At 40.7% G+C, this 27,794-nt stretch overlaps 1 protein-coding gene across 7 annotated transcripts in view; it reads left to right on the forward strand.

The window, feature by feature from the left end:
* Positions 1 to 16,291, forward strand: part of MBD5 (methyl-CpG binding domain protein 5) — a 448,335-nt gene extending 432,044 nt beyond the window's left edge. For all 7 annotated transcript variants that reach the window (XM_087860618.1, XM_087860612.1, XM_087860610.1 and 4 more), the window contains 3 exons: positions 2,022 to 2,095; positions 10,048 to 10,123; positions 13,045 to 16,291. In XM_087860618.1, the coding sequence (XP_087716744.1) occupies positions 2,022 to 2,095; positions 10,048 to 10,123; positions 13,045 to 13,116 (222 nt within the window). In that variant the 3' untranslated portion in view covers positions 13,117 to 16,291. The remainder of the gene's footprint in view (positions 1 to 2,021; positions 2,096 to 10,047; positions 10,124 to 13,044) is intronic.
* Positions 16,292 to 27,794: the final 11,503 nt, after the last annotated feature.

The following is a 27,794-nucleotide window of genomic DNA, read 5'->3' on the forward strand; positions in this document are numbered from 1 at the left end:
GAGAGAAGTTAAGCACTTTGGAGTCAGACCTGAGTTTCAGTGCTAGCCATGTTACTTAAATTCACTAAATCTCATCTGTAAAATAACAAAAATAATACTAGTTTGCAGTATTACCATATTAAATGATAAAGCAGTGCCAAGAAATGTTTTTATTGCCCTTTATTCCTTACTTAATTAAAAGTAAAAATTGGAGATTAAAAAAAGTTTTATCTAACTTAGTTTTTAAGAATTAAGACCAATGGGGTAAGTCTTCGTATTGGTGTCTTGCTTTGTTTCACTGTGAATCTGCTTTCTGTTGCATCGATCCCTTCTGAGATCTTTCACTACACCAGTTTGAGTCTACTGTAAGTTTATGTTACAGGAGAGCTTCCTTCCTACTGCCAAAGGGGGGGGGGTCATTTAAATATAAGTGGAATTAGCGGTAGATTACATAAATGTAATGTGTGAAATATCTTTCATCTTCTGTTCGTATGAGTGAATACAAGATGAAACCTCTTTTCTAACATGAAATGTGAAAATGTTTCCAGGCACCATTTTTTTTTTTTAACAACACATGGATATATTCATCTTACTTAAGCTTTTCCAGTTATTTCAGCAGGACGCTTTTCTTCGTGGCTTCGTGAAGGGTTATTAGAACAAAATTGTCTCTTGTTCTAGCACACAAGAAATTGGGTGTCCCCAGTGAACTTGTGTATATTAGATATTTCTATCCTTTAGGACAAAATACAAAAATTGTGAAAAGGAAACTGTTTTCATTATTCAACTGTTTTTCTCATTGAATACTTAGAAATGCTTGTTTTCAAACTTGATAAAGGAAACCCTTTGTTACTCATTACTGGGTACTCAGTTTGAAGGGGTCAAAGAAAAATTATTTATAAATGATATTCATGAGTCAGGAAGATTTCAAGAGAAAAGTTAATAATTTCCTTGCTTCTTAGTACTTATTTTCTTACCCATGAGGCATTTTGGCAAACTCTCGAATTTTGTATAAAAGTAGCATAGAGTTGGGGAGAAAACTGGGTTAAGGGATGGCTGGGAGAGCTGCCTTGAAGCTGTGTTTACACAGCAAGCAACACTGTTTTTACTTAAATTGTTTTTTTTTAAGATCAATAAAAATAGCAATGTTTTTCTAAAGGTGTTTTTATTCACAAGTCACATACAAGTTTTCCTATTTATTAATTGTTTATCTTGGAGGGGTGGCTTCAAGAACCATGATAGAGATTATTGCAGGAAAGTGGCAAAGACTGCACCTCCCCACCCCCTAGAAGTCCCCCAGTCACCATTTGGTGGCCACAGGTTGATGAAGTAGCAAGATTCTTGGCAGTGATAAAGCAAGAAGGGAGAGGCACACCCACAAGGTGTAGCCACACCCTCTTCCCTTGACCGGAAGGACAATGGTGGCCTCCTTCCCACTCATTGTGTGGCCTCTGCAGAGCCTAAAACTACCAGGTAATAATAGCTGCTGTACGCTTAGCTATGTTCAACCTGATTTGTTGCGTTTTGATTGTCTCAGCAACTCTAGCAGGAAGGTAGGTATTATTGTCCTCATTTTAAAGAGAAGGAAACTGAGGCCCAGAACATTTGAGTGTTTTATTCATGCTAGAAAGTGAGGAGGTCAGATTCAAATCTCGATCTGCTGGCTCCAAAGCCCACCCCCTTCACCAGCCACTGCTCTTGTCCTCCCCTGATGGAGTACAGATAGGCAGTTGCTGAGTTCTAGGCAGTAGAGAAAGTAAACCAGGGATCTCTGATTTATATGATTTTGTGAATTGAAGGTTATTTAAAGTCCAAATTTTGTTCTTAAAATATTTTCAAAATGTTGACAATAGGAAAGCCAAATGATCTCTCATTTCCATTGATGTTACAGCCTGAAGCCACACAGTCAACCTCTGCGTGAGCAAAGAGAGGACATTTGACAGGGCAGTGAAAGTTAAGCCTCCCCTCCCCCAGCAGGAAAGTAAAAACGGTGTTAACAATTGCAGGTCTGGGTAATATGGTTTGGTCTTCATGCCTTCACTCAGGTGGAGCCCGAGAAGTTGAAGACACTAACAGAAGGTTTAGAAGCCTACAGCCGAGCCCGGAAAAGGAACAGAAAGTAAGCACCGATTTTTTTTTCCACCATTTTGTTTTCCACAGATATAATTTACTGGTTTTTGTTCATAGGGACAAGAAAATCTCACGAATTTTGTCCATCTTCGGGCCTGCCTAACTACAGTTGAGTACTTGTCACCCAAGAGGACCATTATAGTTAAGCCAAATTAGCTTTTACAGAAAATATTTTCTTCTCTTAGTTTGTACTGTTGTGTGGGATTTTCCTCATGAGCTCTTTCCTCACTCCCACCATTTCCATCCCTCTCATTTACTGGGAAAGAAACACTCTCAACATGTAGCAATTAAACAGTTTCTGAAAGTGTAGCAAGGGACGCCTGGTTGGCTCAGTCAGAAGAGCATGGGACTCTTGATTTGGGAGTCATGAGTTCCCACCCCCTGTTGGGCACAGAGATTACTAAAAATAAAAATAAATAAATAAATAAATAAATAAATAAATAAATAAATAAATAAAATAGAAAAATAAAACTGTAGTTAAAGTCTATCCCTTTGGGAGTAGGAATGGGGAAATAACCCCAGTTATACACAGGTAAACAATTTTGGCAGAGTAACTATTAGTCAAAGTGATGGTAAGTAATTCTTTTTTCTTAGGGCAAGAATAACAGGTTTTCTTTGGAATCATAACAAGAAGTTGTACGTTGAGACATTATTTTTCAAGTATTTCTAAATCTTTTTATTCTGGGTAAATGTTGTATGGACAAATAGATAATGTTTGAAACATAGTTTCCACTGTAATACGGTGTAGTTTTGTGTATCGTAATTATTATTTCATTTTAAGGTAGAGAACTACAAATGTGCTTTTGTATATGCACATGGAAAGTTATTCAAAAATACATATATTTTACATTCCTGTTCAGTTACTAAAATGTTCATATTATCAAATGTCCAAGAATTATGAGATCAGAACGATTACTAGTGTATCTTGTGTACATAATATCAACAGTATCTGTTAAAGAGCACTCTTTCTCTTGGTGGTGCCAGAGGTAAAATTTCAGAACTCAACAACTCTTGAGGAGACTCTTTATCTCAATAAACTGCCTCACAAAAAGATGCCAACCACATCCTATGTTGGGGACTTCTTTGGAAGGTGGCAAGTTGGCGCTGATGGTAGCGATGGCCAAGTGAATTGCCAGATTCGCTGCAGATAAGATGAAGAATACGGTGAGGCCAGCCCCCTCTACTCTGACTATTCAGAGCTTTGTAGTAGGATAAGGCCCACAAAATTAATATAAATTCTGGATGAAAGGAGGGAAATTGCAAATTACCTACATCACAAATTTACAATGGGCCATTTGCTGTGGAATATTCAACAGTACTTGTTTATTTGACGTAAAAGATCCCTAAAATCTTTCCTCCAGTGAGATAGGCCAGTTAGCGGAGTGATGTGTAAAATATCCAAAACAACAACACAGAAATGAATTAACACCTCCAAATATTTAAATATACTGCCTTGAAATGAGCTGTATTTTCCCCATAAATTTGGTATTGATCAATTTCTGAAAGGTAGTAAGTAATAAAGAGCAATTTAAATTTATTTTTCTCCAAAGCTAGTTTACTAGTTATGGTGAATTTACATGGGTCCTAAGTGGCATAATCTAAAGGAACTGTCATGAAACCATAAACTCAGAATATGGATTGGAGATGTAAAAGAAGGAACTATGAAGCAAACTTCAGTACAGACAGCCTTATTTATCATGATATTGTCTATGCAGGCTGACTTGTCTTATAAATGCCCAGTAGAATACTGTACATTTTAAATAAACTATTTAAAATCCATTATTTTATTCTCCCAATCACAGAATGGGCTAGAATTACTAAATTCATTTATGGATGAGGACACTCAGACCCAAACAGTTTAAATAATTACTTGAAGGTCACATGAGTGACAAATGATGTATTGAACCCAATCATGTATTTATTTATTTATTTAATCATTTAGTTATTCCCTAATTTAAGGAGACTAACTGAGCAAAAATCTGTGCTGCAGTCCCAGGAGCTCACTGTTGAGCAAAGGAGACAGATCCAGAAACAATTAAAATGTTAAAATTGCAATGACAGCAATATGTATAGGATCTTTGGGGATCATTGAGAAGTGGCATGAAACTAGGGCAAAGGAAGACTTTCTAGAGGAGGTATCTGAGCCAAGCCTTACACACTACATGGGTATTAGCCAGGCAAAGGAAATAAGGACCACACTGGCATGGGGCAGGATGGTGTTTAGATGAGATCAGCAGCAGGATTTGGGGGACCGTAAAGCATTAGACAGGAAATTGTAAGAGATGCAGCCAAAGGTGTAAGCAGCAATCAGATCTTGAAGAGCTTAGTGGGGGCCCAGAGGACCTTATCTTATTGGAAGTGCCTGAGGGGACAGGTGGTTGCATTTTCACTTTAGCTATGGCTGCATGGAGGATAAATTTTAGGGGAACCGTATTGGAGACAGCGATATTGTTTAGGAGAACAAGGGAGGATGAGGACTCAAACCAGAATGGGAGCGATGAGAATAGAGGGGGAGGAATGAGGTCGAGAAATATTTAGGAGGTAAAATTCACAGAATGTCATGGTGATTGATTGGAATGAGAAGGGCAAGCAATCAAGGGCAACTTTCAGGGTTTCAGCTGGGGTGACTTGGTGGGTGATAGAAACACTGACTGAAGTGGAGAATTCGGGGGGAACTGTTGAGTACATGTGGGGTGCCCGTGGACTGTGTGGGACACAAGTCTGACACTGGGAAGAAGTGGTATTTGACTATGGAAAAAAGGTTGTGATCACACGGAGATCCTTTGGCCCATTTGAACAGTGGACTAAGGATTGAACCACTTGGACATTTGAACATTTACTAGAGATAATGAAGAAGATGAGAAAAATCAAAAAGGAGGAAGAGAACGGGGGGGGGGGGGCAGCAGAGTAGGGTGTTAGAAACCAAAGACCAAAAGCATCCAGGATGATAAAATGATGCACAGCAGCCCACTGAGGCAAAAACTGAGAAGTTTCCATTGGACTGCGCAATTTCGAGGCTGTTGGCAACCTTAGTGAAAACAGTTTCCAATAAAGTGGAAGGTGTAAAAACAAAGTGGCCATGGGTTGAACAGTGAATAAAAAGGGAAAAGAGAGAGCTGATATAAATTAATTTCCTATCCTTAATATGAAAATTTCCTAAAAAATAACTGGAAGAATTTTTTAAATGACAAAGATTTGACCGCTTTTGTAGACAAAGGAAAAGGAGGGAGGAAACAAGTGAAAAAGGATGGCAGCATTTGGAATAAGATGGCTTAAGAGGTTGCTTTGGGGCCTGAGTTCAAATCCTGTTTCCACCACTTTAGAGCTGTGTGCCCTTGAGCATGTTGCTTAACCTCTCTAAGCCTAAATTCTTCATTTCTAAAATGGGCATATTAATAACTACCTCTTAGCATTGTTATAATATAGATAATTTAAAGAGAGCCTTAATGCTGTACTTGGCACATGGTAAGTAGTTAGTAAACAGCTATTTTTATTGTAAAGATACAGGTGAAGCAAACACAATTATGAGATATTTTTGCCGGTTGAAACATTCTACCACCCTATTAGATGTTTAGAATTTTATGTATTCATTTTCATTTTGAATATGCTATAATCAAACTGTACAATAAGTATCTTTAAGCTGATATGCCTATTACAGCCTAATCACAAAAGAAATATTAACATATGTATTGAAGACATTACTTGGGGTCATTTTATACTTAAAAGAAGAAATAGCTTCATTAAAGAAAAAAAAATTCCATCGCTTTTAGATTTGTTATGATTTTCACTGAAATGAGGACCAAATCTTATATCTATACATACATATAAATTTAAAATTTGGTAATCTGATTTTTGTGAAGCTGGAAAGTGATAAAGTGATAAAATAAATCATGCTTTCACTTTAAAACCAAGAAATTGTACTTAGCATGTTAAATTTTCTTTTTTTTTTTAAGATGTATTTATTTATTAGAGAGAGCCAGAGCATGTGAGCACAGAGGGGAGGAGCAGAAGGAGAGGGAGAGAATCCCAAGCAGACTCCCCGCTGAGCGCAGAGCCTGAAGAGGGGCTCGATCCTACAACCCTGAGTTCATGATCTGAACCAAGACCAAAAGCCAGATGTTTAACCAACTGAGCCACCCAGTTGCCCCAGCATGTTAAATTTTCTTCAATCTTCACACTTTCTTTATGGATTCGGTTTCAGAATCTAAGATTCTTGACATTTAGGTGTCACCCAAATTTGTTCTGTTCTACACGAAGTGAGTTGCTTAAATTCTAAACTGACAACGTAGAGCAACATGCAGCTTCTCATTTCCCTCACTTCTTGTACCGTTCACGGATGCGCACCTGCCTTTTTCCTCAGTTAGTGAAGATAAGGATAATGTGTGACAATACAGGCAGTGAAGAATAGAAGTGGCAATTATCTCCATTAATAACTAGAAATGTGATTATAGGAACATCTATTGCTTAATCAAGTAGGTTTTAAAGTGTCCATTAGTAAAAATGTTTATTATTAAATGTCAGCAGGGAATTGAAAATAGTGGAGGAGACTCCACAGGGAGGCCCTCGGTACTGCAAGACTAAATTTTGACTAATTATTCATTTCATGAACTCATGGAAATTTTTCTTCCTCTTTTAAGTTCATTCTTCCCTGACCTGACCAGTTAGTGTAAAAATTAGTCTGCAGTCTTGAAACTCATGATGCATTCAAGTAATTTCATGCCCCACCTCTCTGTATCTATTCTCTCTTCCACAAGTAATCATTTCTCCCTCTATTAACTGCTTAAGTTTGTTAAAGGAAAAACACTATTAATTTAGCTTAAATTAATACAAGCTGTTTACAAACATTTTAAACATCTTTTTGAAGAATGAGATCACAAAGTCCTAAATTCTAACTTTTTATTCAACAACTAATCTTGAATTATTTTTATACTTTAATGGTGATGTTATTGCAATTTTTCATAGTTTGGGAAAATTTTTTTCATGGCTCTTTGAATGTATTACTTTTAAACACTATTGTAGTTAAATATCCATTTTCTTCATTACCAAGTTAGAACTGGTTTCACCAGTTCTCCTAAAAAGTCATGAAGTATTGCATATAAACGGTTGTCATAAAACCTACCTCATAGGCTTCCTGTTAGGATTGAGGTAATGTATATGAAGATTAAACACAATTCTTGGCACATAGACAATTTTCCATAAATAGTAGCTATTTTTGCTATTAAGATAAAAGTGAGAAAACCAAAATTCTTTGGTAGTTTTTCATTGAAATGTTTTACCTTCATTTTAGACATTTAGAACTTTATGCAGTTAATTGTAAACCCATAAGATATTATAATAAGTATCCATAACATAAATATCTTTTGAAATATATATTCATATTTTTAAATACAAAAGAAATAGTAAAGATAAATCTATTTAACACATTATTCAAGGTGTAATATTGTTAAGCAATTAGACAACGTGGTACTGTCAAGACCTTTGCCAAACAGCCCATAAATGTTGCCCCAACCCAACCCTAGCCAAGCTTACATGGCCTGCGGAGTCCTGGGTTCAGATGGCCCTCCACCCCCTCCTCACATGACTCAGAATCAGGCATAGCAAACTTCTCACTAGGAAAGCAACCCAGACTGACTCCACAAGATGCTCATGGTCCCTTAAAACTGGAATGGGTAGGTAAATAAAAGACTGTATGAATAGATGATAATATCAACTTGGACAGTGCTCAGTGCTTGGATAGTGATAAGGGAGAAAGAGACAAGTTGCAGAATAGTATGTATACCATATCATACCTCATGGACACCTTTGTGTGTATGTTTTTTTAAAAAACCACAGGTACTGTTCGTGGACATGTAAAATATAAAAACGGGGGCACCTGGATGGCTCGGTTGGTTAAGTGTCTGCCTTTGGCCCAGGTCATGATCTCAGGATCCTGGGATCAAGCCCAGCGTCCTCAGGCTCCCTGCTCAGTGGGGAGTCTTCTTCTCCCTCTCCTTCTGCCCCTTCCCCCGCTTGTGCTCTTGCTCACTCTCAAATAAATAAGTAAAATTAAAAATAAAGGGGCACCTAGGTGGCTCAGTCAGTTAAGCGGCTGCCTTCAGCTCAGGTCATGATCTCAGAGTCCTGGGATCGGCCCCATGTCGGGCTCCCTGCTCAGTGGGGAGCCTGCTTCTCCCTTTCCCTCTCCTGCTTCCCTGGCTTGCGCAGGAGTGCGCTCTCTCTCTCTCTCTGTATCAAATAAATAAATATCTTTAAAAAAATTAAAAATTAAAAAAATATGAAAACATACTAGGAAGATACACAACACAGTTGCCTTTGGGGAGGAAAGGAAGAGAGAATGGGACTAGGAACTGATGACAAATGGGAATTTCAGCTTTTTTTTTTTTTTATAAAAAAGACTTGAAGTAGGTTATTTAGTATCAGTTTATTCTTGGAAGCAGGTTTGTTAGGGGTTAATTTATTCTATGTACTTTTCTGCATTGTTTATATTTCTAAAAATAAACAGGAAGAATGTAAAAGCTAGAGCTTACAGGTCTGCAAAAGGTAGGAGGAAGGAGTTGGTGCTGTATTGCCCACACACTTTTAGTTAAAACCATTACATTAACCTTTTTTTTTTTTTCAGTTAAACTGACTTAAATTCATATATGTTTCCCAAAATATCGAGACATCGTGTTAGCTTTGGACCACATTTTTAGTTAGTAAATCCGTGGCGCCTGCACGGTGCGCCTGGCAGCCACTCGTCCGGGTGTACGCAGACACTAAATGTGTGAATTGTCCAGCCGCGGCGTACGAGGGCAAAACCTGGTGCGGGCTGCGGTAAACCGAAAGGCCTCATCTAAAGGCATTCCGCTAAAGTTCAAATATGTTTTTAAACACGATGTGAGCCAAACTAAATGGGACTGTGAGCCAAATTCCTCCGCAACTACAGATTTCCAATCTCCGTGTAGATGCTGAGGTGGGACTTAACTCTTGGAAAACCACGCCGACTGCCTGTTTTGAAAAGGTGTATGTCTGCACGTTTTCTAGTAATTGTCGCGACAAGAGAAATGAAATGAATCACCTTAGTACTCAGAATAATTGGGTAATGATGTATATGCATAAAAAAGGGGAAAGAAGTTAGAGTAGACAAAGGGCACATAACTACAGAAGGAGAGGGTGTGGGTTTGCCTGATCTTAAGTCGTTAGTTGCACAACGTCCTATAGTTTCAACAGTGGAAGATGTACCGTTTTGTGTTACTCAGGCCACACGTGCGTCACGCTAGGCTGAGTAGAGAAAAAAAATCCGACAAGTGATGGACACTCTGGGAGAGTCATTCTTTATCTGTTCAGATACTTAAGTCATTTTGGTTTGGGGGAACATGTGGTGGGCTCAGGCCTGGAGGGAGCCTTGGGCGTGACAGTGAAGCTGTTTGCCACCCAGAACGTGCGCCGTGTGTAGGCACTCCAGATTTCAGCCTTCACTTGCTCGACTCTGGAAGCCGGGGCGCGCCAGAGAGGGCAGAGGGAGCTCCCTAGTGGCCAGAGTCTGCAGCTCAGCCCCTCCACCCTCCCCGCGGCCGCACCGCGCGGCTGCCTGAGGAACAGACAAGCCGAAAGGAGACGCAATGCAGGGCAGGCTGGAATCCCGGAGGACAAGCGGCATCTGGGGCAAAGGAGACCCAGGGCCCAGTTTTCTTGCAAAAGCATCAGACGGGGGAAGAAGCATGTGGAAGGGGAAAGAATCCATTGTCCCCTATCATATGTTCCATTTTTTTCGTTGTTCAGTGACTTTATTAGTATGCAGTGATGAGAATCCTGGAGCGTTTGTCGTCTGACTTTTTCAAATGTAAATATAAATTGACTTTCTCTGGTGGAATTGGTACTTCTGTTTTCTGATTAGGGGATTAAATTGAGACTTTGTTTCCTTAATTTATTAATCTGGTGTGTTGTTTTCATTAATTCCAGAAGTGGAAAGCTAAATAACCATTTAGAAGCTGCTATTCATGAGGCCATGAGTGAACTGGACAAAATGTCTGGGACTGTAAGTTAATTTATTTTTCCATTATACTGTGTTTCTTTGAAAATAAATTGTATTGCACTTTCTGGTAAAGTCTCTTAAATATTGACAAGCAACTCACATAGCAATACTAAATTACTAGGCTCAAAAAAAGACTGATATCAGAAAAGATTCAAAGTAATTTAAGAAAAAAGTAACTTAGTAGTATTATGTATGTCTTTTTTCTGAGATAACTTTTGTGTTCTCCACATAACGTTCTTTCTAAATGTGAGCAGCAAAATATTCGAGTTCAAACCACAGGTTTCTGCATTTGGCTCTCTGAATAACAGTGGCCACTACTACTGCCTAAATAGCCAATAATGCAAATTTCACTTTGTCCATAGAACAAAAAAAGGGAATTGAACAATAGGGTCAAGATCAACAGTGGGTAGACCTCTCATTTCCTTTCTACTGTTACCTAAAAAGCAAAATATTTGGCACAAAATCGTATTGTTAAATTATTGAACACTGTAACCTCTGGTTCTTGAGAAGTTGTGTTTATTCTTTTTTTACATTTTTACTGAGCTGTTCATACAATAGTATTGAATGTGAGAAGTTTAATCGTTGTCCTCTAATTCATATATTAGCTAGTGCTAACACTCAAAATATAACTTTGGTAATTTCTTTTAAAAATGTAAATTATCTAAGGCTATTCGGCAATGAAAGCTAATTTCTTTTACTTCTACTCAACACTTCGTGTTAACAAGGTTATCTGGATCCTAACAACCCATTCAATGGCTACTGATTGACAAGATATGGGTTATAGATTCACAGAATCTTGGGGTTGGTATGGGCTTTAGAAATTTTGTGATCCAACCCATCATTTGCAGGTGGGTGAATGAAAACCCTAAGATGTTAAATTTCCTGATAGAATTTAAGAAAGGTCTAAAGCAGGGATTATAAACTTAAACACCTTCTAAGGCCAGGCAAATACTATCAATAAGTAAAGTGGGTCAGATGTAAGAGAAACAGCAACGCAAGGGGATTGAGAAATGCCAACCAAGGGGCCAGCGTAGGCTGCCTTAGAAACTCAACCCAGTAGAGGCTGTTGCTCACTTCAGTCTGGTGCTGGTTGGGAAAGGGCTTGCTGCACACAGTCATTCAGAGACTCAGGTTCTTCTCTCTCCATCTAGTGTCCACCATTCCTTAGGGCCTCAGAGGGTTCCTTCATGTTACTTGCATCCATCCAGCAGGTGGGAGAAGAGTATATGCAGAGGGCTGCCAGGATAGGCTCATCGCTTCTGCTGATTTTCCTCTGGTCTGACCCCATCATATGGCTTTCTTAACTCAAATGGACTGGGAAATGTAATATATGATGTGCCTGTTCCGGAAGAAGAGAAAATGGGTTTGGTGAGCATCTTGCTCGTCTTTGCTGCAGGACATTTGACCTTTGTGGCCAGCATGCAGTCAGGACTGGTGGGAATTGTGGCAACCTGGAGTCCATGCTCTCTCCAGAAGGAGCTCCTTCCTCCACGCTCCAGCAGATCTGAACCAGATGGGAAATTATGCCAGAGTTGCAAGGTCTTCCAATTTTTCATAAGATGCTAGAAGTCTGGAAGTGAAATTTCCCCATTTTTTTTTAGTGTTGACAACTATTTCTTAGACATTAAAGCATCATACAGCTAAACAAAATACCTTTTCAGGCCACATTTGGTCCACAGATTACCAAAACTTGTTTGCAGTCTTGGATAAAGTCTTCTTTGCTCAATTATAACTAGTCTTCAGTTGCGGCCCTTCATCAGAAACTAGTGGTTTTAAAAAATGTATATGGACAAGTTAGGAGGAAGAGGCAGTTTGAGAAACTTAAAAATGTTACTTTCAAAATTTAATTATTTCAAAGCTTTTTCCATTTGACTTTGAATAGTATTGGCCTTTGCTGTTATCTAAACATTGTTTTTAAAATGTACAATTAAGCCAACTTGTAGTGGGCCTTGAGAACTGATTGGACACATCGCCTAATGATGAGTTCTGTGACATTATGTTGGTAGCTTTGAAATCGGCTGTGGTGGAAGGATTTACACCATGGAAATTGGCCAATGCAGCAATAAGCTTGTGTCTCTCCCCAGGGAGCTGGTTGTTAAGCATTAGCTACACCACTTCCTTGGGACTAGCCTGCCTTTCCTGGGTCTTGATCGTGCCCTCCCCTATCAGTAGCCACACACAATGTGGGGCACCGGATCACCTCCCTAGTACCTGTCCTCTGCCCCTCAGAACCGCACCTGCTGTCTGATACCTGGCGATCATGCCCTGCCATGCCCCACCCCTGCTCAGTCTGACACGCAGCCATAAGGGCTACAGCTTCTGCATTAGCATATAAAGATGAGTTGTACTGCTTGCTCGCCCCAGACTCTACAAGCTCAGATCTGCCAACAGATGGTAGTGGTATTCTCTTTCGCACTCCAAGTCTTCTCGTGAATAAACTGAGCTGTGTGCGTGCTCTTACCATCTTTGACCTTCTTAGTAGTTGTAAAATAAGTCGGGTGACGAAGGAAAGAAGAAAACATGTTTGGTACGTATTTTTCTACTTTTCTAGACTCTACTGAAACTGGTGATCTAGGGACCGCTAACAGGAAAGGCTTTATTTCTGTCTTAAATGGACAGCAGGGGTAGCAACTGCACACTGCATTTCCCACACTTGATTTTCTCCGGTTCCTCCTTGGAGTTCCACCGTTTATGGGGTTCTCACAGTGTTGTTCTCCTTGTCAGTTCCTAGGATTCCTCCTTCTCTGTAGTGACTGTGGGCACACTGAGATCTGGGGTCTCGACAAAAAATGTAAATGCTTCATGATATCAGTGATTGAAAAGGAAAGGTGGACTCTATTCCCTCCCCGGTTGCTTTGTCAGAAATCGTATGGTGTTTGTACTTTCAACCTCTGTTGTTTTTTTTCCCACCTCTTTATCTCCAGGTTCACCAAATCCCACAGGGAGACAGACAAATGAGACCCCCCAAACCCAAGAGAAGGAAGATCTCCAGATAACAGGGACTACTCCACCAATGCGCAGTGTTTATTAAGGAACGTGCACAGATAAATCTATCTATAGATAGGTATTGATATGGCCACTGTTATATCAGTATTTGTACTATGGCAGATCGCTACCACCACCACAGGGTGCTAAAAGAAACAGTGATACAATATTTTTTTGAACAGGAAGGATAATGAAGGCTGGAAAACCAATCAAAATCCCTGACTGATGAGAGTAATAAATGGTCAAGAGATTACGGAGAAACTTTTTCTATAATACTAAAATTGTGATTATAAGAAATGTCCAAATGTTTCTGAAGACTTTTCAATGTTGTATATAGAAAATACAGAATTTCATGGTGATATCAGAAGTGTAAATATTGTACAATATTGTCATGTACAAGCGTACCTAATGCACACTTTATCTTTTATTGTACAAAGAAATAGTGTACAAAATTCTTTGGTTTCTATGGAGTACACCTACCAGAGACTACCAGTGTAAAGTGATAAATAAAAATACAACCTAAATGCTTTTCTATGATAATGTAACAGATGCTGTTTTTGTATTTAACAGCAGAGAAAAGGCATGATGATGTATTACCTGAATGATGACATACACTGCACACCACCGAGTGTCCATTTATATTGTCTGTTTGGAATGAACCTTGCCTGGCAGCGCTGGACTCGATTTCGGGTGCCTAGGAAATCAAAACCTTGCAGATTTCTCAAGGGATGAGGGCTCACAGGTCTAAATTAAGAATTCAGAAACTGCAACCATTTGTTGCATATTTTTTTTACCTAAGTTTTAAAGTAGAATAGGTTTTATAAAAAAAAAATCTTAGATGGAATATTTTACTCAGTCGTTTCTGTAGTTAACGTTTGATAGCCACCTGCTGATCTAGCTAGCTTATGCCGCACCACCGTTGACGCTCAGAGTGGAATTTGTTTGCGGACAATACCTGATGAGATAAAACTCTCTGTTTCCATACATGGAGGCAAAAGCCCCACTTCGAAACCATTATCAGAGGTAAGGTTGACTACGATTCAGTTTTTTTGTAGTGGCAAAAAGAAATACGAATCATCAAAGCAGGTTTCATAGCCATTCATCAGTATTACTCAAACCAGAAGTGAAGGTGGCTTACAAAATTATTAGCAATGGTAATTTTTTATCAGTATTATGTAACATATCAGATTTATTTTATTTAAAGAATTATTTATACCATTAACAGATTCTTATATATATTAATGTGGCTGAAATGTGCAGGTTAAATCTATTAACCAAATTATTTATATTATATTAAGTAAGAAAAAAATGTGAAACAAATGTAGAGAGAAAATACTACATTACAAGTATACAAACCTAAAACTGTGAGCCATTGTAAAGTACAAGGTTATTAATAAGAAATGTAGCACAACATAATTTTCCGTCTTTTTTTCACAATTTTTGTGGTGGTGTTCTAACCCCATCTCCCATGCACTTGAGTGAAGTTTCAGGACTCCAGGCTGACTTCCATTGATGGATTGTCAAAAAGAAGGGATCCATTATCCCTTTATTCTTAGAATCACCAGCCCCCACCCCCAAACCTTTAACACCCCCACTCCCTCCCTGAGAGCACTCGCTGCTTGTCCCCTAGCCTGGGGCTCACTCAACAGCTTAAAGCTCCAGTTACTGGGAACCTTTCAGTAGCAGGCTCTGGACCCCCAAATGCCCACCACCTCTGTTATCCCTCCTCTCTCATCCACCCCCCCCCCCATACTCCTCAGTCCCACGATGTAGCAGAGTTCCAGTAACTCAGGAAAAAGGAGACCAAGGTCATTCTTCCAGTTGGTTTCTTGGGGCCACAGCACAGAGCACTCCACCTGGGCTCACTTTTGATAGCAAGAGCTCTTAGTTCTTCCCCCGGTCTCCTGTCTCACTATCCTTCCACTCCCACCCTCACGCCTACCCCCAAGCCTGACAGAATGCAACTGGCTACCCTGGGCTTCTGGGCCTGGAGGCAGGAACCCTTCCTTCTGGGGGTAGGTTCATTGTGTCTTTCGTGTAAACGTGGGATTGCCTGCCGGTCCTTCATGCAGTCACCCTGAGTCATCTTTTGTGTAGTTTAGTCGACTCATCTTTGTGTGTTTGGTATGTTTAAACCATAAATGTCCTTTTTTAAAAAATTTTTTGCCACCAACCTGCTTTTCTACTCTTTCGTCTACATGGTGGTTTTTATTCCCAGGTAGACGCACATGTATGTTTGTGTGTTGCAGTGTCTGCATGTGTGTGTGTGTGTGTGTGTGTGTGTTGATATGTAGAAGTTTTTTTAGCCCTTGCTGTCCGTCTTCAGACTGAGTTTGTGTCCACCAAGCCTTCTTTTAGATAGTGCAAGCTAATTAGGTGTGTGCTTCCCCACCAATGTGTACTTTACATCAGCAGACCACGTAAAGTATGTTTTTGCCCATGATTTCACCGGTTGCTTTCGGCTTTGATGTGGCTGCTAGGTGTTGTTGTTTCAGTCCACATGGGTTTTTTTTTTCCCTCTCTTTTACAGTTCTATGGTTTCGTGTAAGCAGTTAATGTAAATATTGTTAGCATTACAGGTCATGCAGTGCTGTAACATTTTTTAAATGTTGCACCGACTTTACAATTAAAAAAATTGGTCACTCATACTTGAATTTTGCCCATAGAGCCATTTCTTTCTCTTTGTATTGAAGCCATTCATTTTTTGAAAATGAAGGCTAGCCCTTCTACATTATTACATTTTTTATTCCCTAAAATAAACTCTTTTTTTTTCCCCCAACAAATCTGTCAATGGAAATAATGAAAAATTTTTGCTCCTTTAAAGAACATAATATCCCTCTTGGAAAAGAAAATCTAATTTCATTTTGTGTCCCTTAACAGTCTTAGGAAGCACAAGGAGAATAAGCTACACCTTTAAATAGTTTATTTAAAGATTATTTCAAATGAATGAAAATTAACCGAGCAGCTCTTGTTTATCTCATTTGTAGCATTAAAAGCTATCAGGGTTTTTATTTACTTAAAGGAATATTTTTGGTTTGTAGTTTTCAGTCTCATCGTGAATGTGAATGCTTTAAGAATATTCATCCCTTGTGATATTATGGGCCACTTTTAGTCTTGTATTTGGACCCTGACTTTGAGTTATTTGCTATGTCTGTTTTTCAAGTAAACACAACCTTTTTTTTTTTTTTAACTTAGCACTGCAGAATTGTGGAAACAGCAGAGGGTTGTTATGTTGCTTTCTGTAAGTTTTATGAAGATTCCCAACTGACTTATCCCATGAGGTGATTCCTTTTTCATTTCAGACCGTGATAACACATTGTAGTTAACTTTGGTAATCTTCTCTGCAGTTTGCAATCTGTCCTTGTAAGTCACAAGCGGTTTTGCACTAAGATTTTAAAAATCTAAGATGCTTAAGATGCTGGTGACATTGCTCTTTCTGACAAGAAAGCCAAGATTCTAGACCTTACCGAAAATCTGATACCTTGTTTACTTTGCCCATTTATGCCCAAATGGTATAACACAAGTCTCAAGACTTTTCAATGTAGTGTATAAAATAAGTTGTGCGTTACTTGATTCATTTGGGGGCTACGAAAAAATAATATCAACCAGCCAGAACTGTAATATTGAATTAATTTATCTTTTTCTTTCATTCACTCTATCACATTTGCATTAGCCAAAGAGATAAGAACATTAGTAATTCATATGTGTAAACAACCCAGAAGTGAATATTAAATCAGTGAGCCAAAAAGCAATAAACAACTCAAGCATGGGAAATCCTGCTAACAATGGGGAGTCTGATACAGAAAAAATATATAAAAAGCATTATCTTCAAATATGAAAGATTAATTTGTATCTACTGTAAATATGTATTATCAGCCTTACCTGCTTTTATACACACTGTGTGTGTACCTCAGCGACCTTTTATAAACCGGAAAAATGGTTGATTTAATAACTTGTTATGTAAATACAAAGTTGTCTATAAATTGGAAAATTTGATGCCAGATGGCTTCACAATATACAAATGTGTTTTGTAACATCATGCCTTTATGGATTAAGTATAAATACACTGGATTGTCTGTGTAGAAGAGTAGCAGCTTACATTTCACCCGCATTTCAAGTGGATATTTTTGTCCAAATGGTTATCTTCTTAGGAAAAGAAAATGACCTGAACATATTCAATGTGAAAAACAAATATGGTTTTGAATTCACCAAAACTTTTCACACTCAAGGGTCTCTTCAATTCCATACTAAATGCCGTTTGTTATGTTTCTGTAGGAGATTCTTTGATCCAGGACTGGGATCTACCCAGGAAACCTCCCCAAACGGAATTATTCTACTTTAGAAACAAGCTGTGCGTCTTAATTTCTAAATCATAGGCAAGGGAAGAACCACAACCTTCTTACTTCTTTTTAACTTGTTTCTTTTCTGCTTTGTTTCCACACATCTTGGAAAGCACTACGCAGCTAAACAGGGCCTAGTTCTTGTGCACCAAGGTATCTACAGAGTGACCTCAGTGCAGGTCTCTCCACCCTAGCACAGTTCACATTTTGGGTGAGCTCATTCCCGATTGTGGGGGCTGTCCTGTGCATTGTAGGACCTTTGGCAGCCTCCCTTGTCTCTATCCACCAGATACCAGTAGCATCCCTTCCAAATTGTGACAATCAAAAATGATGCTAGAAATTGCCAAATGTATCCTGGGGGTGGGAGTAGAGGGCAGGGGGAGGGGACAAAGTGAGACTTGAAAACCACTGCCTTAACGGAATCAGTTAGGGAACATGTGTCTGTGTGAAATACTGGCATGTTTTGCATGCTGTAATCAACAGGCAACTGATTCCTATCAAAATCCAAAACAAAATCCATGCCAAAGTAGCTCTTCTCAGTCCATCATCAAGGAAGTGAATCCAGTAGTTTCAGCCTCATTTTGAGCACATTTGACACTTTCGATCATGAGACGCAACACAGTCATGTTTTGAGAAGTCCCATGTAGGGCTTAGGAAAGTTACCTAAATATCCTGGTTCAGTTGACGAGAAGACTAATAGCCCACTTTGGATGTGTGTAAGGAGCTTTAGTGAGTGGAAGGCTTCTCGACCATAGTATAGTTCCCTGCTTTGGGTCAAAATGAGGACTTTGGCTGAGGGGATCATGCTATGTATATGCTTTAACACCTTTCTCCAGCAGCTGGTTCAGGTAGCAGTAGTTTTTGCCCGCTCCTCTGATAAGTTCTGATGGAAGCAGTTCAGTAGATCTTGGAGATATCATTGATCTATTTATTCATGTAATAAATATTCTTGCGTTCCTCTCTGTGCCACACCCAGTGCGCAGCAGTAGGGAGACGATGATGAATAAGACAGACCCCATTCTCTGCCTGCACAGAGCAGCCCAAGGAGCTGGCCAGTGGGACATGTAAGTACAATAAAGGGTGAGCAGGGCTGGGCTGGGCAGCACATGGCAGGCCCCTGACCTGGCTTAGTGAGGACCCAGGAAAGATGAATAGGATTCAGGCAAAGGAGGAGTGTGTCGTCTGGAGAAGGGTAAGGGAATGTGTTGGGGCAGAGAGAACGGCGTGTCTAAAGCTAGAGGCTGGCGGAAGCCAGAGAGAAGAACAGCCGAGGAGTAGAGGGCGTGAGGCAGTGGGGAAGAGAACAGGGGCAAAGCACTAAGCGCAGTCTGGGGGTGTCTTGTCCAGCATGGCGGTGATGGGGAGCTACTGCAGGGTTTCAAGGTGGGGCGTGATAGGAGCGGGTCCGTGTTCCAGAAGGATTATTCTGGCTGCAGTGTGAAGAATGGGCATTGGGGGTGACACAACACGGGGGAGCAAATATCTCATTTCGAGTGCAGCATTTTTAAAAAGCACCTACATCCTCAAAAGTGAAAAACATTCTAGGCCCACCATAATTCTTCATATTACATTTGTTGAGCAAGTTCCATCCCAGTCTTGTGGTACGTATATAAATATATATGTGTAAATTCATTTTAATAATCCTAAGTAAGTGCTATTCAGCATGCTGACAGTTACTGCCCACAGCGTCAGTTCCGTTTCCATCACACGAATTAGTGCTCTATCGGCAGACCGATCGTGTTTCTACTTTGATGATCCGAGGCTGGGGAAGTTTAAAATCCCCAAACATTGAAGTGTTAAGTGTTCAGGTGTTAGAAAGTAAGGCCTGCTAACCGGAATGCAGAGGTAAGTTAGGTCAGGCGTCGAGCTTTGGCATGCCAGCGGCCTCCCACGTCCATGCATGGGAAACAGGAAGGGGCAGAGGAGCCCACAAGATGTCAGAGGGGCCAGGGAAGTACTGAGGGTTGAAAAAGCCCTGGAAGGTGGGCTACAGGGAGTTGGGGACAAGGCCATCTGGCTTCGGGAACCTCTGCCCCACAGCAGGGGAGACCACAATGCTCTTTTATCATCCATTTCAGCCCATTATTATGCACATACCCTTGAAAGTATCCCCAACCACATTATTCACCTCCTACATCCAATGAACATTGAACATAAGGGCTTTTTAAAGCTAATTATCAGTTAAAAAAAGAAAATCACACAACAGAGACAGTGCAATAGCAGGCATTCAATCCTATGATCCAGAGCCCAGCAAATAGCCCTTCTTCCCTCTAGCATGGGGTGCTGCACACAGACGATGGAATCATCGAACTTTACATCAAAAACCAGGGATGTACTGTATGGTGACTAACATAATATAAAAAAAAAATTATTATTATTATAATAATTTTAAAAAAAGAAGATGGGCCGTCAATAGGGAGGCAGCCCCTTGTAGCCTTTACAAACTAGGTCCTGGAGAGAGATCATCTACAGTCAAATCTAGACTGTGCCACTAACTCATTGTTGAACTTTGGGCAAGTTATTTAAACTACCTCTGCTTAGCTTCATCTACAAAAGGGGATGATATTAGCACTTTCCTCATGGGGTTGAGGATCAAATGAGGTAATGCAGACAAAATTCTCAGCGCCTGGCACAGAGCAGGCCCTCAGAAAACGGTCATTGTTAAGCTGTCCCAGGAAAGATCTAGATCAGAAAAGGGAACTTCCTGCCAGTGAAAGGTGTCACACGAAGGAGGAGTTGTGTCTAAAGTCGCCGTGTCTCTCTAGGAAGGCCTTAAAGGTAGAAGAGAGGTATTTACCCAACTGCTTTACCCAAAGCAAACTGTGTCTTGAGGGCCTTTCCTCGTTCTCCCAGTCCAGCCCTGAGCTTCTGGATCTTCTGCCCAGGGTTTTTCTTAGATGAATTCAACTGTCCGCAATGCCACGTGCAGACATGGGTCTACAAAATGGTTTTCTAATAAACTGGTCTGGAAAATGATTTCTCTGAGAAGTGAACTGCATTGACTGTGGCAATCAGAGCAAAAACAGAACTTCTAACCCCCAGCCTCAGAGTGAAGTCAGACACGGCCCTTCAAATAAGTAGCTCAAGGTATGAAAAGTTCAAACGACTTAAAATCCATCAAATCAGGGAATGCAGAGCTTAGTACAGAGAAGAGCATGTTTAACTTAAGAGACTGAAATTTGGGGTCCCAGTTCTTACCACTGACTCCATGATTTAGGACAAATCACTAAAAAGATTCTGGCCCCAGGAACCAGCTATTCAGGGGTCGTGTGACCTCAGGCAAATTACCCACCTGGTGCCTTAGTTTCATCATCTGAAAACTAAGGGATAATAGAATCATCAGTGTGCTTGAGAATTCAATAAGCCAATCTATGTGAAGCACTTAGACGAGTGTCAGGCATCAAGTAAATACTATGCAAGTCTGGATATTGTCATTGTTATTACTGCTAATAATAGGGGCTGAGCCCACTCGCTTCCTTCGTCCACAGATGGGAATGACTGAGCCCTTATTTGTCTTAAAGAAAGATCCAGTCTTCTATGGGATGATCCCTCACAAGGGTCCTGCTATTCACATTTAACCATTTATTTCTCTTCCCTGATTTAAACGGGGTGCTCTTGAGAGGAGTAAGACTTTGAACCAAGCAAGACTCAGGAAGTTCCTAAAAGATACGAAAATATGGAGGGTGGGAAGAAGGTGTTCATAACTGTCCTAGAGTTAGCTGTACTCAGAGGACTAATAAGAAAATGAAAAGAAATAATACACTGAGGTGTGCTTTCAAAAGGGGAGAGGAAAGAACAAATAGTCCTGACGTGGTAGTGGTAGTATTTTCAAGTGCTATTAAGAATTATTTATTTTTAAATTGGAAGTTTAGGTCTAAATACTGTATCTAGACTCTTCAGGACTATGAATTCTTCGTCACATCTTGTTAAAAGAGGGGGCAGAATTTGTTAAACACTGATGGAGTAGATTTAGCTAAATACTTAGGTCCCAGGGGCAGGGCCTCTTCGGGGTTTCCTGGGCCGCTGTAGAGCAACGCATGTGGGAAAGTGGCCAGGCGGACTAGTTGCCGGGGGCTTTCGTCCCTGGACTGTGACTGAATCCCCCCAGAACAGAGTTTTTCCCTGCCAAGTTAATCTTAAATAGCTTTCGTGATTAGGGAAGATATCCTTAGGAAATCTTCTGTGACCTTTTACAGGCTCTGTCCCCGTTTTCCAATCAAATCGAGATTATCTAGAATCAATAAGTTCCTTCAAATTTCAAAACAAGCATGGAGGTTCAGGAGCCTGTGATTTCAGGCTGAGTCTCGCTGTGCTGGTTTATTTGGTGAAGAATGGGAAGCAAACACTCACAGGAGCTGGAAAAGGAAGCACGGGGATCGGAGTGGAGAAATGCCCTGGCTCGCTCTGGATAAGCTGTCGGTCTGAGCAAGGGCCACCAGGGCAAGAGAGACCCTTCCCTCCCCTTTGCCTTGCTCTCCAGCTCTTCCCCAATGTCCGAAGCAATCACAGAGCAGGTGGGGCATCCTGGGAGGAGAGAAAGTGTGTGCATTGTGCTTGTGTGCATCGCAAGGCAACCAGGTCAGCCCCAAGAGATCAGGCCGCGGTGACGGCCAAGGCGGGGAGCCCGTAACTTTCTGAGTGGAGAACAACACACTGGAGAGGTGTGGTTCCTCCCTCAAAGAAGAGATTTCCTTGTTGTGAGGCAGTGGTTTCCAGACTTTGAGGACATACTATATACAAATGTGTGTGTGTGTGTGTCTGTGTGTACTACTGAATTAATTACATATGCGTGTCATAAAACACACAAAATAGAAACTAAGAAAGGCTGAGATGAACTGAACAGAAACAGAAGTCTTTCTTTTTCCCTCTCTCACCCTAGTGGATGTTCTTACCCTGTACCTAGGGTGTGAGCACCCATCTTCGGAGATTCCCCAAGTGACAAAATCCTGGGAGGTCAGTGATGGAACTGAGCCATGACAGGGAGCTCCTGGAGGGGGACCCAGTTTCTCTTATTTAACTTTCTGTGCTCAATTCCACTTAACTGGTAGAGGAAAGAAAGCATTCCTGGGTATCTGATAACTGACATGGAATCCATGTTTATGTTAGGTTATATGAATAACTTCCATCTTTCTATAAGTTCAAAGTGTCTATTAAATATGTCTGTTTGGATGTGAGACTGGGTCACTGCCAGATTCTGTCACCTGCTCAGGAGCACTGCCGACCCAGTGTGCAAGGGCCTGACTGGAGACCCGGCGCTGCCCGTGCCACTCCTGGTGCAGTGAGAGGACACACCCATGCTCACAGACCTGGGTCAGGTATCTTCCCTGTGCATGTGCATATGTACTCCATGCACTCCCAGTCTCAGGAATGTTCTGGGGCTTTCTTGACAAGTAGCCACGGTGTGTAGTTCTAGGCAGCTCATTCATAAGGTTATGAGATTGTGGAAAAGGAGCTAAACTGGGTTCTAGTCCCAGCTCTGCTGTGTGACCTTGGGCAAGTGCCTTAACTTCTTTCCACCTGAGTTTTCTCATCTGTCCCCAGAGGAGCTGGTATCACACGGCCTGCCCCACAGGGTTATCAGGAAGCTCGCATGAACACACCCATGCAGGCATTTTGAGAATGACAAAACATTGTACAAATGAAGTCATAAGGTATTCAGATCCACTTGTTAAGGTCTTTTCAAGGCGTGAAGACAAACTTTTCCTAGAAATCTTGGAGTCAACTCTCCTGTGGAACTTTGTCTTGAGGAGCCCAGCTCAGAGGGAAATTGGCTCATGGTGGATTTCTCATCTGAACTCAGAGCCCTAGAGGCTTTATAAGCCTAAAGAATGAACCAAGTGGACATTGATGACTTCTAAAAATGTGCATACATTTCCATACTTCCAGATAATGCCAAGATTTCCAAGAGATGTGATTTTTTTGTTCATTCATTCAGCAAATAGAGCGCTTATCTCTGAGATAAAGTTAAAAAGGCCTCTCCTTCAAGGGCTCCTGTTCCAGTGAATGAAGAAGGCCTGTAAACAATCATTGCCATACACTGAGAAGAGCTGCTGCAGAGTGTGAATTATGAAGAGCTTTGGAATACTGGGGGATTTAAATATTGGGGAATCAGGTTAAGTGACTTACAGAAGAGTAGAAATTCAGGCATTGCCAGCAGGGGTAAAGGACATCAAGAGAGAGGGAATGAAGTGAAGGCCTGGGGTTGGGTGAAGGATGGAACATCATGATTTTCAGGGAGCTGTGAGGCACTCAGTAAGTCTTGAATTAATTTCCAGGAAGGAGAGAGGGAGTCAATAAGCCCGGAAAGTAACCAGAAGCCAGCTTATGGTGGAAGTGGGGTGTGGCAGATCTTCTAGGCTGGCGGAACATGGAAAGCTATTTGAAACATTTACATCAGATGAGCAACAACCATTTATCTATACACGTATCAACAAAAAGTTTTATTTATTGTGTACTTAGCATATGCCAGCAGTACTCTAGGATACCAGGGCCATATGACTGCCATGTTCCTACCCTCATAGAATGTATAGCCCAGGGTCAGAGACAGACACCAAAACATTATTAAAGTGTGATGAGTGTTAAGATGGCCATTGGATTCTACGCCACCATATAATGTTGTTTTAGAACGGTCACTCTGACCACAGAATAGATCAGATAATTTTTCCTATTCTCCTGGAAAAATGACAACAGCTCAAGTTTTCTCTACTGACCTCAAAGTAAAAACCCAGCTGCTCTCTGAGATGCTCAGTCAAGATCTCTTTGACCCCCAAAATTAAGGCATGGGGAGTGGCCAGGTTAAGGTCAGCAACTTAAAAGGGTTACATTTAGAACCCAGAGCCATAAGGTTGAAATCAAAACCTTGTACTGTGCTCTCAGCTCTGTTCCTGTTTGCCCATGTGACCTTGGGCAAGTCACACCATTCACAGGGCTTAATAATTTTAAGGGAATAATAGAGTTCTTCTCAGATTAATGTTCTAAGACTTTATGGGAGAGGTCTGGTAATCAGCATGTTCTAGCTAATTCGTGTTTACAAAGGAGACTTCAGCTAGAGCTTTCTGTGTTAATCTTTGTCAGATCTACCTACCCGTGGACTGACAACAAGAAGACAATTTCTTGAAGTACTTTTTCTTTTTTAAAAAATTTTAATTTTAATATTTAATTTTTATTTTTTAATTTAAGTTTTTATTTTGAAGCACTTTCTCCATATAACTTGCCTTCACCCCCAACACAGTCCTGCACTTCACACTGTCCTTTTTGTTGGATGGAATTAAATCAAACAGATGGGGTTACAAGGAACAAGCCCACTGATGTGTACATGTTGTCCTTACACCTCTCAGCAGGCTATTAGCTCCGTCGGACTGGATTTTGCCTTTCTCTTTTTTCACTACAAAAGATTATATGAGGCACAACTCCTGAGACAAGAAGATAATACTTCCTCCAGGACCAGAACAGCAAGTTACATAGGATGAGCTTTGATGGTCACCAAAACCCCTTACCAGCCCATCCTCAGTGTCTGTAATTTCCATGGCCAAGATTAACACATCCCCATGAGAGCAAAGAAATTACCCAACAGCCTGATAATTGTAGCAAGGATGACAGGGAAGATGGGTGTGGAGTATCCCAGGGTCACATTCTGTCATTTCAGGGAACAAAATGGTGGTGTACTTGTCACCATGCCTAAAAATGATGCCACGTAACTCATACGTTGTTCTACATCGATGAAACTCACTTGGTTTTCAAGCTAGGGATAAGAACAAGGAACATAAATGGCAAGTCCTGAATTGAGAACATTTTTATTTTTATTTTTATTTTTTATTTTTTTTAATAATAAATGGCAACTCCTGTCAAGACTCACCACCACCATGTACACATCACCTGTGTGTGCCTACCCTGACCTCAGCTAGATGGCTATCATTTGAGATCTTGGTTGTAGTCAAACAACGCCGGAGGAGTCATGATGAAGGCTTCTCCTCCACATGTTCAGTGGCTGATTGATGCTAGCTGTCAGCTGGAACCTCAACTGGGGCTGTTGGCCAGGTCATTTACACATTATTTCTCTGTGTGGTCTGGGCTTCCTCACAGCATTGTATTTGGCTTCCAAGAGCAAATGTCTCAAGACACAAAAGAAAGAGCCAAGTGGAGGTTGTATTGCCTTTTCTAACCTAGCCACCAAAGTCACATGTCATTGCTTCTGCCCAATTTAACTGGTTAGAAACAAGTCGCTGAAGCCAGCCCATATTCTTGAAAAGGGAAATTCGACTGCCTTTCTTGATAGAGTGACAAAAATTGGCAGACACATTTAAAACCACTACATAAGTTTGGAACAAAATATGTGATCAGAACATATTCTCCCTGCTCTGTAAGTATGGCTAAGATAAAAATAATTGCTAATGTTTTTGGAGCACTTGTCTTATGCCAGGAAGAATGAGAAGCACTCTCCATGTTGCGAGAGTTACATGACAAATTTCACCTCTTCTGTGGGACAGGTTCTCTTATTGCCCCATTTCATCACTCTGCAATCTAAAACTTGAAGATCCTAGATAATTTGTCCATGGTACCCAAGTAGAAAGTGGCAGTCTCAGGACAGGAACCCAGGCAGGCTTGGCCATTAAGCCGAACTGTCAATGTTTTCTCAGTCTCTATTTTACTTATGGAAGATGAGTTTCAGGTACATGAAATAGACTTCTCGAAGTTAATAAGTACATGTATAACTCTATCCAACCTCACACACAAAATATACTTGTACAGCTCCTAATGAAATGGAGAAAATATCTTCTTGATAGCTGTTATGTGAAGGTTTTTGGAGGGAGGAGGTTGGATTTGAGCGAAAGATGCTGTGATAACACCTTTGTGGGGTAAAAGGAAGTCTCCCTAGCCAGATTGCAGGGCAGGAGGGAGCTTCTTGAAGGGACAGGTATTGACAGTTGTGGGAAAAGGGTGAAGAAATAGAGTGACCCTCCAACCCACCCTATTTCCCGCAAGAGAATCAGGAGATTTTAGGAGAACAGACTTATCTAAACTCCCCCATACACACACACACACACACACACACACACACACAGGCCTCTGAAAATCTTCAGTGAAATTGCAAAAAATCACAGTGGGTTTGGTGTAGTTGAATTTATTGTTTTAGCTAGTTTAGAGGCTGAGCTTTGTATCAGGGATTGCTCAGAATTAGCCCATACAAATAAAGGAGGGCACTAACCTCTGGGTTTTTAAATTGTGCCCTATAACAAGTAGTTCATGTCCTTGACAGAGTGATGGAATTCATTAACTGGTTTCAGTCCCACTAGAGGCCTCTTCATCCTTCCCAGTAATTGGCATCAAGCCCAATCTGTTCCAGGAAGAATGAATTTCCTCACTAAGCATATGCTTACCGAGTGCCTACAGCACTTGTCATACCCAGATATGAACAAACCTCAGTAAGACTAAATTCTGGATTGCGGGGCTATTCACCTTGTTTTGCTCACTCTGGTTACCAGGAATCTACTAGGAAGGTAGGTCTCACTTGGACCAGATACATAACAATTCTGCAATAAGTCTATGAAGCCAACTCCAGGTACTCATTAAGACTAATGCAACACTCTCTGGTGAGAACCAAATAAATTTTATTCCTCGTACTTAATACCAAAGAATCTCAAGGATTGTCTCTGGTTCCCTTTCATTAGGGAAGCGACAATAACTCTCAACCTGCGTAGCTGAAGGCATAGATCAGGTCCAATCTAGGCCAATCTGGGGTTTCCTGTGTTGTTCTTGTCCATGGTCATCTGCTGCCTCTTGCCGCAGATTCTTGGTGTAAGCCTCAGCCTTGGCACGAAACATAGTCATTGAACACTAAGTGTCAATTGTTTCCTCCAAAATGCTTCCATTTCCTCCATCACACTCTGAAAAATCTGGCCCTGGTATTGTGAGTTCTGTAGCTTCCTGTCACTAGCACCTGCATTCTCTGATGGTTGTTGGGTTTTCCCTGTGGAGATAGACAAACATTCACAGCACCAAAAGGAGCAAAAGCTTTATGCCCCTTCTCATGGAAGGAATTAGTTATATTCTGATTGGAGTCATAACTTAAAATGGATCCCTTGTTGTGTAGAAATGTGGATACCATGACACTTCCCTTACAATACCTTTAAGTCTCTCTTTGTCAAGGTCCCCTTGAACAGTACTGTTTCATCTCTTTGTAGAATGCTGTATCATTTCCCCAATTATTCACAACACACTTTCTATAAAAGGACTTCATTGTTACATGCTTGTGGTGTCTTCCTACTTCTCCACCCTGCTGACAATCAGACTCGACGGTGGACTAGTTTTGGCCAATGGATTATGAGTAGAAGTGACAGAGCCTGTTCCAA

This window comes from Ursus americanus, chromosome 1, assembly GCF_024610735.1.
Source record: "Ursus americanus isolate L20-20 chromosome 1, mUrsAme1.1.p, whole genome shotgun sequence".
Lineage (NCBI taxonomy): Eukaryota > Metazoa > Chordata > Mammalia > Carnivora > Ursidae > Ursus > Ursus americanus.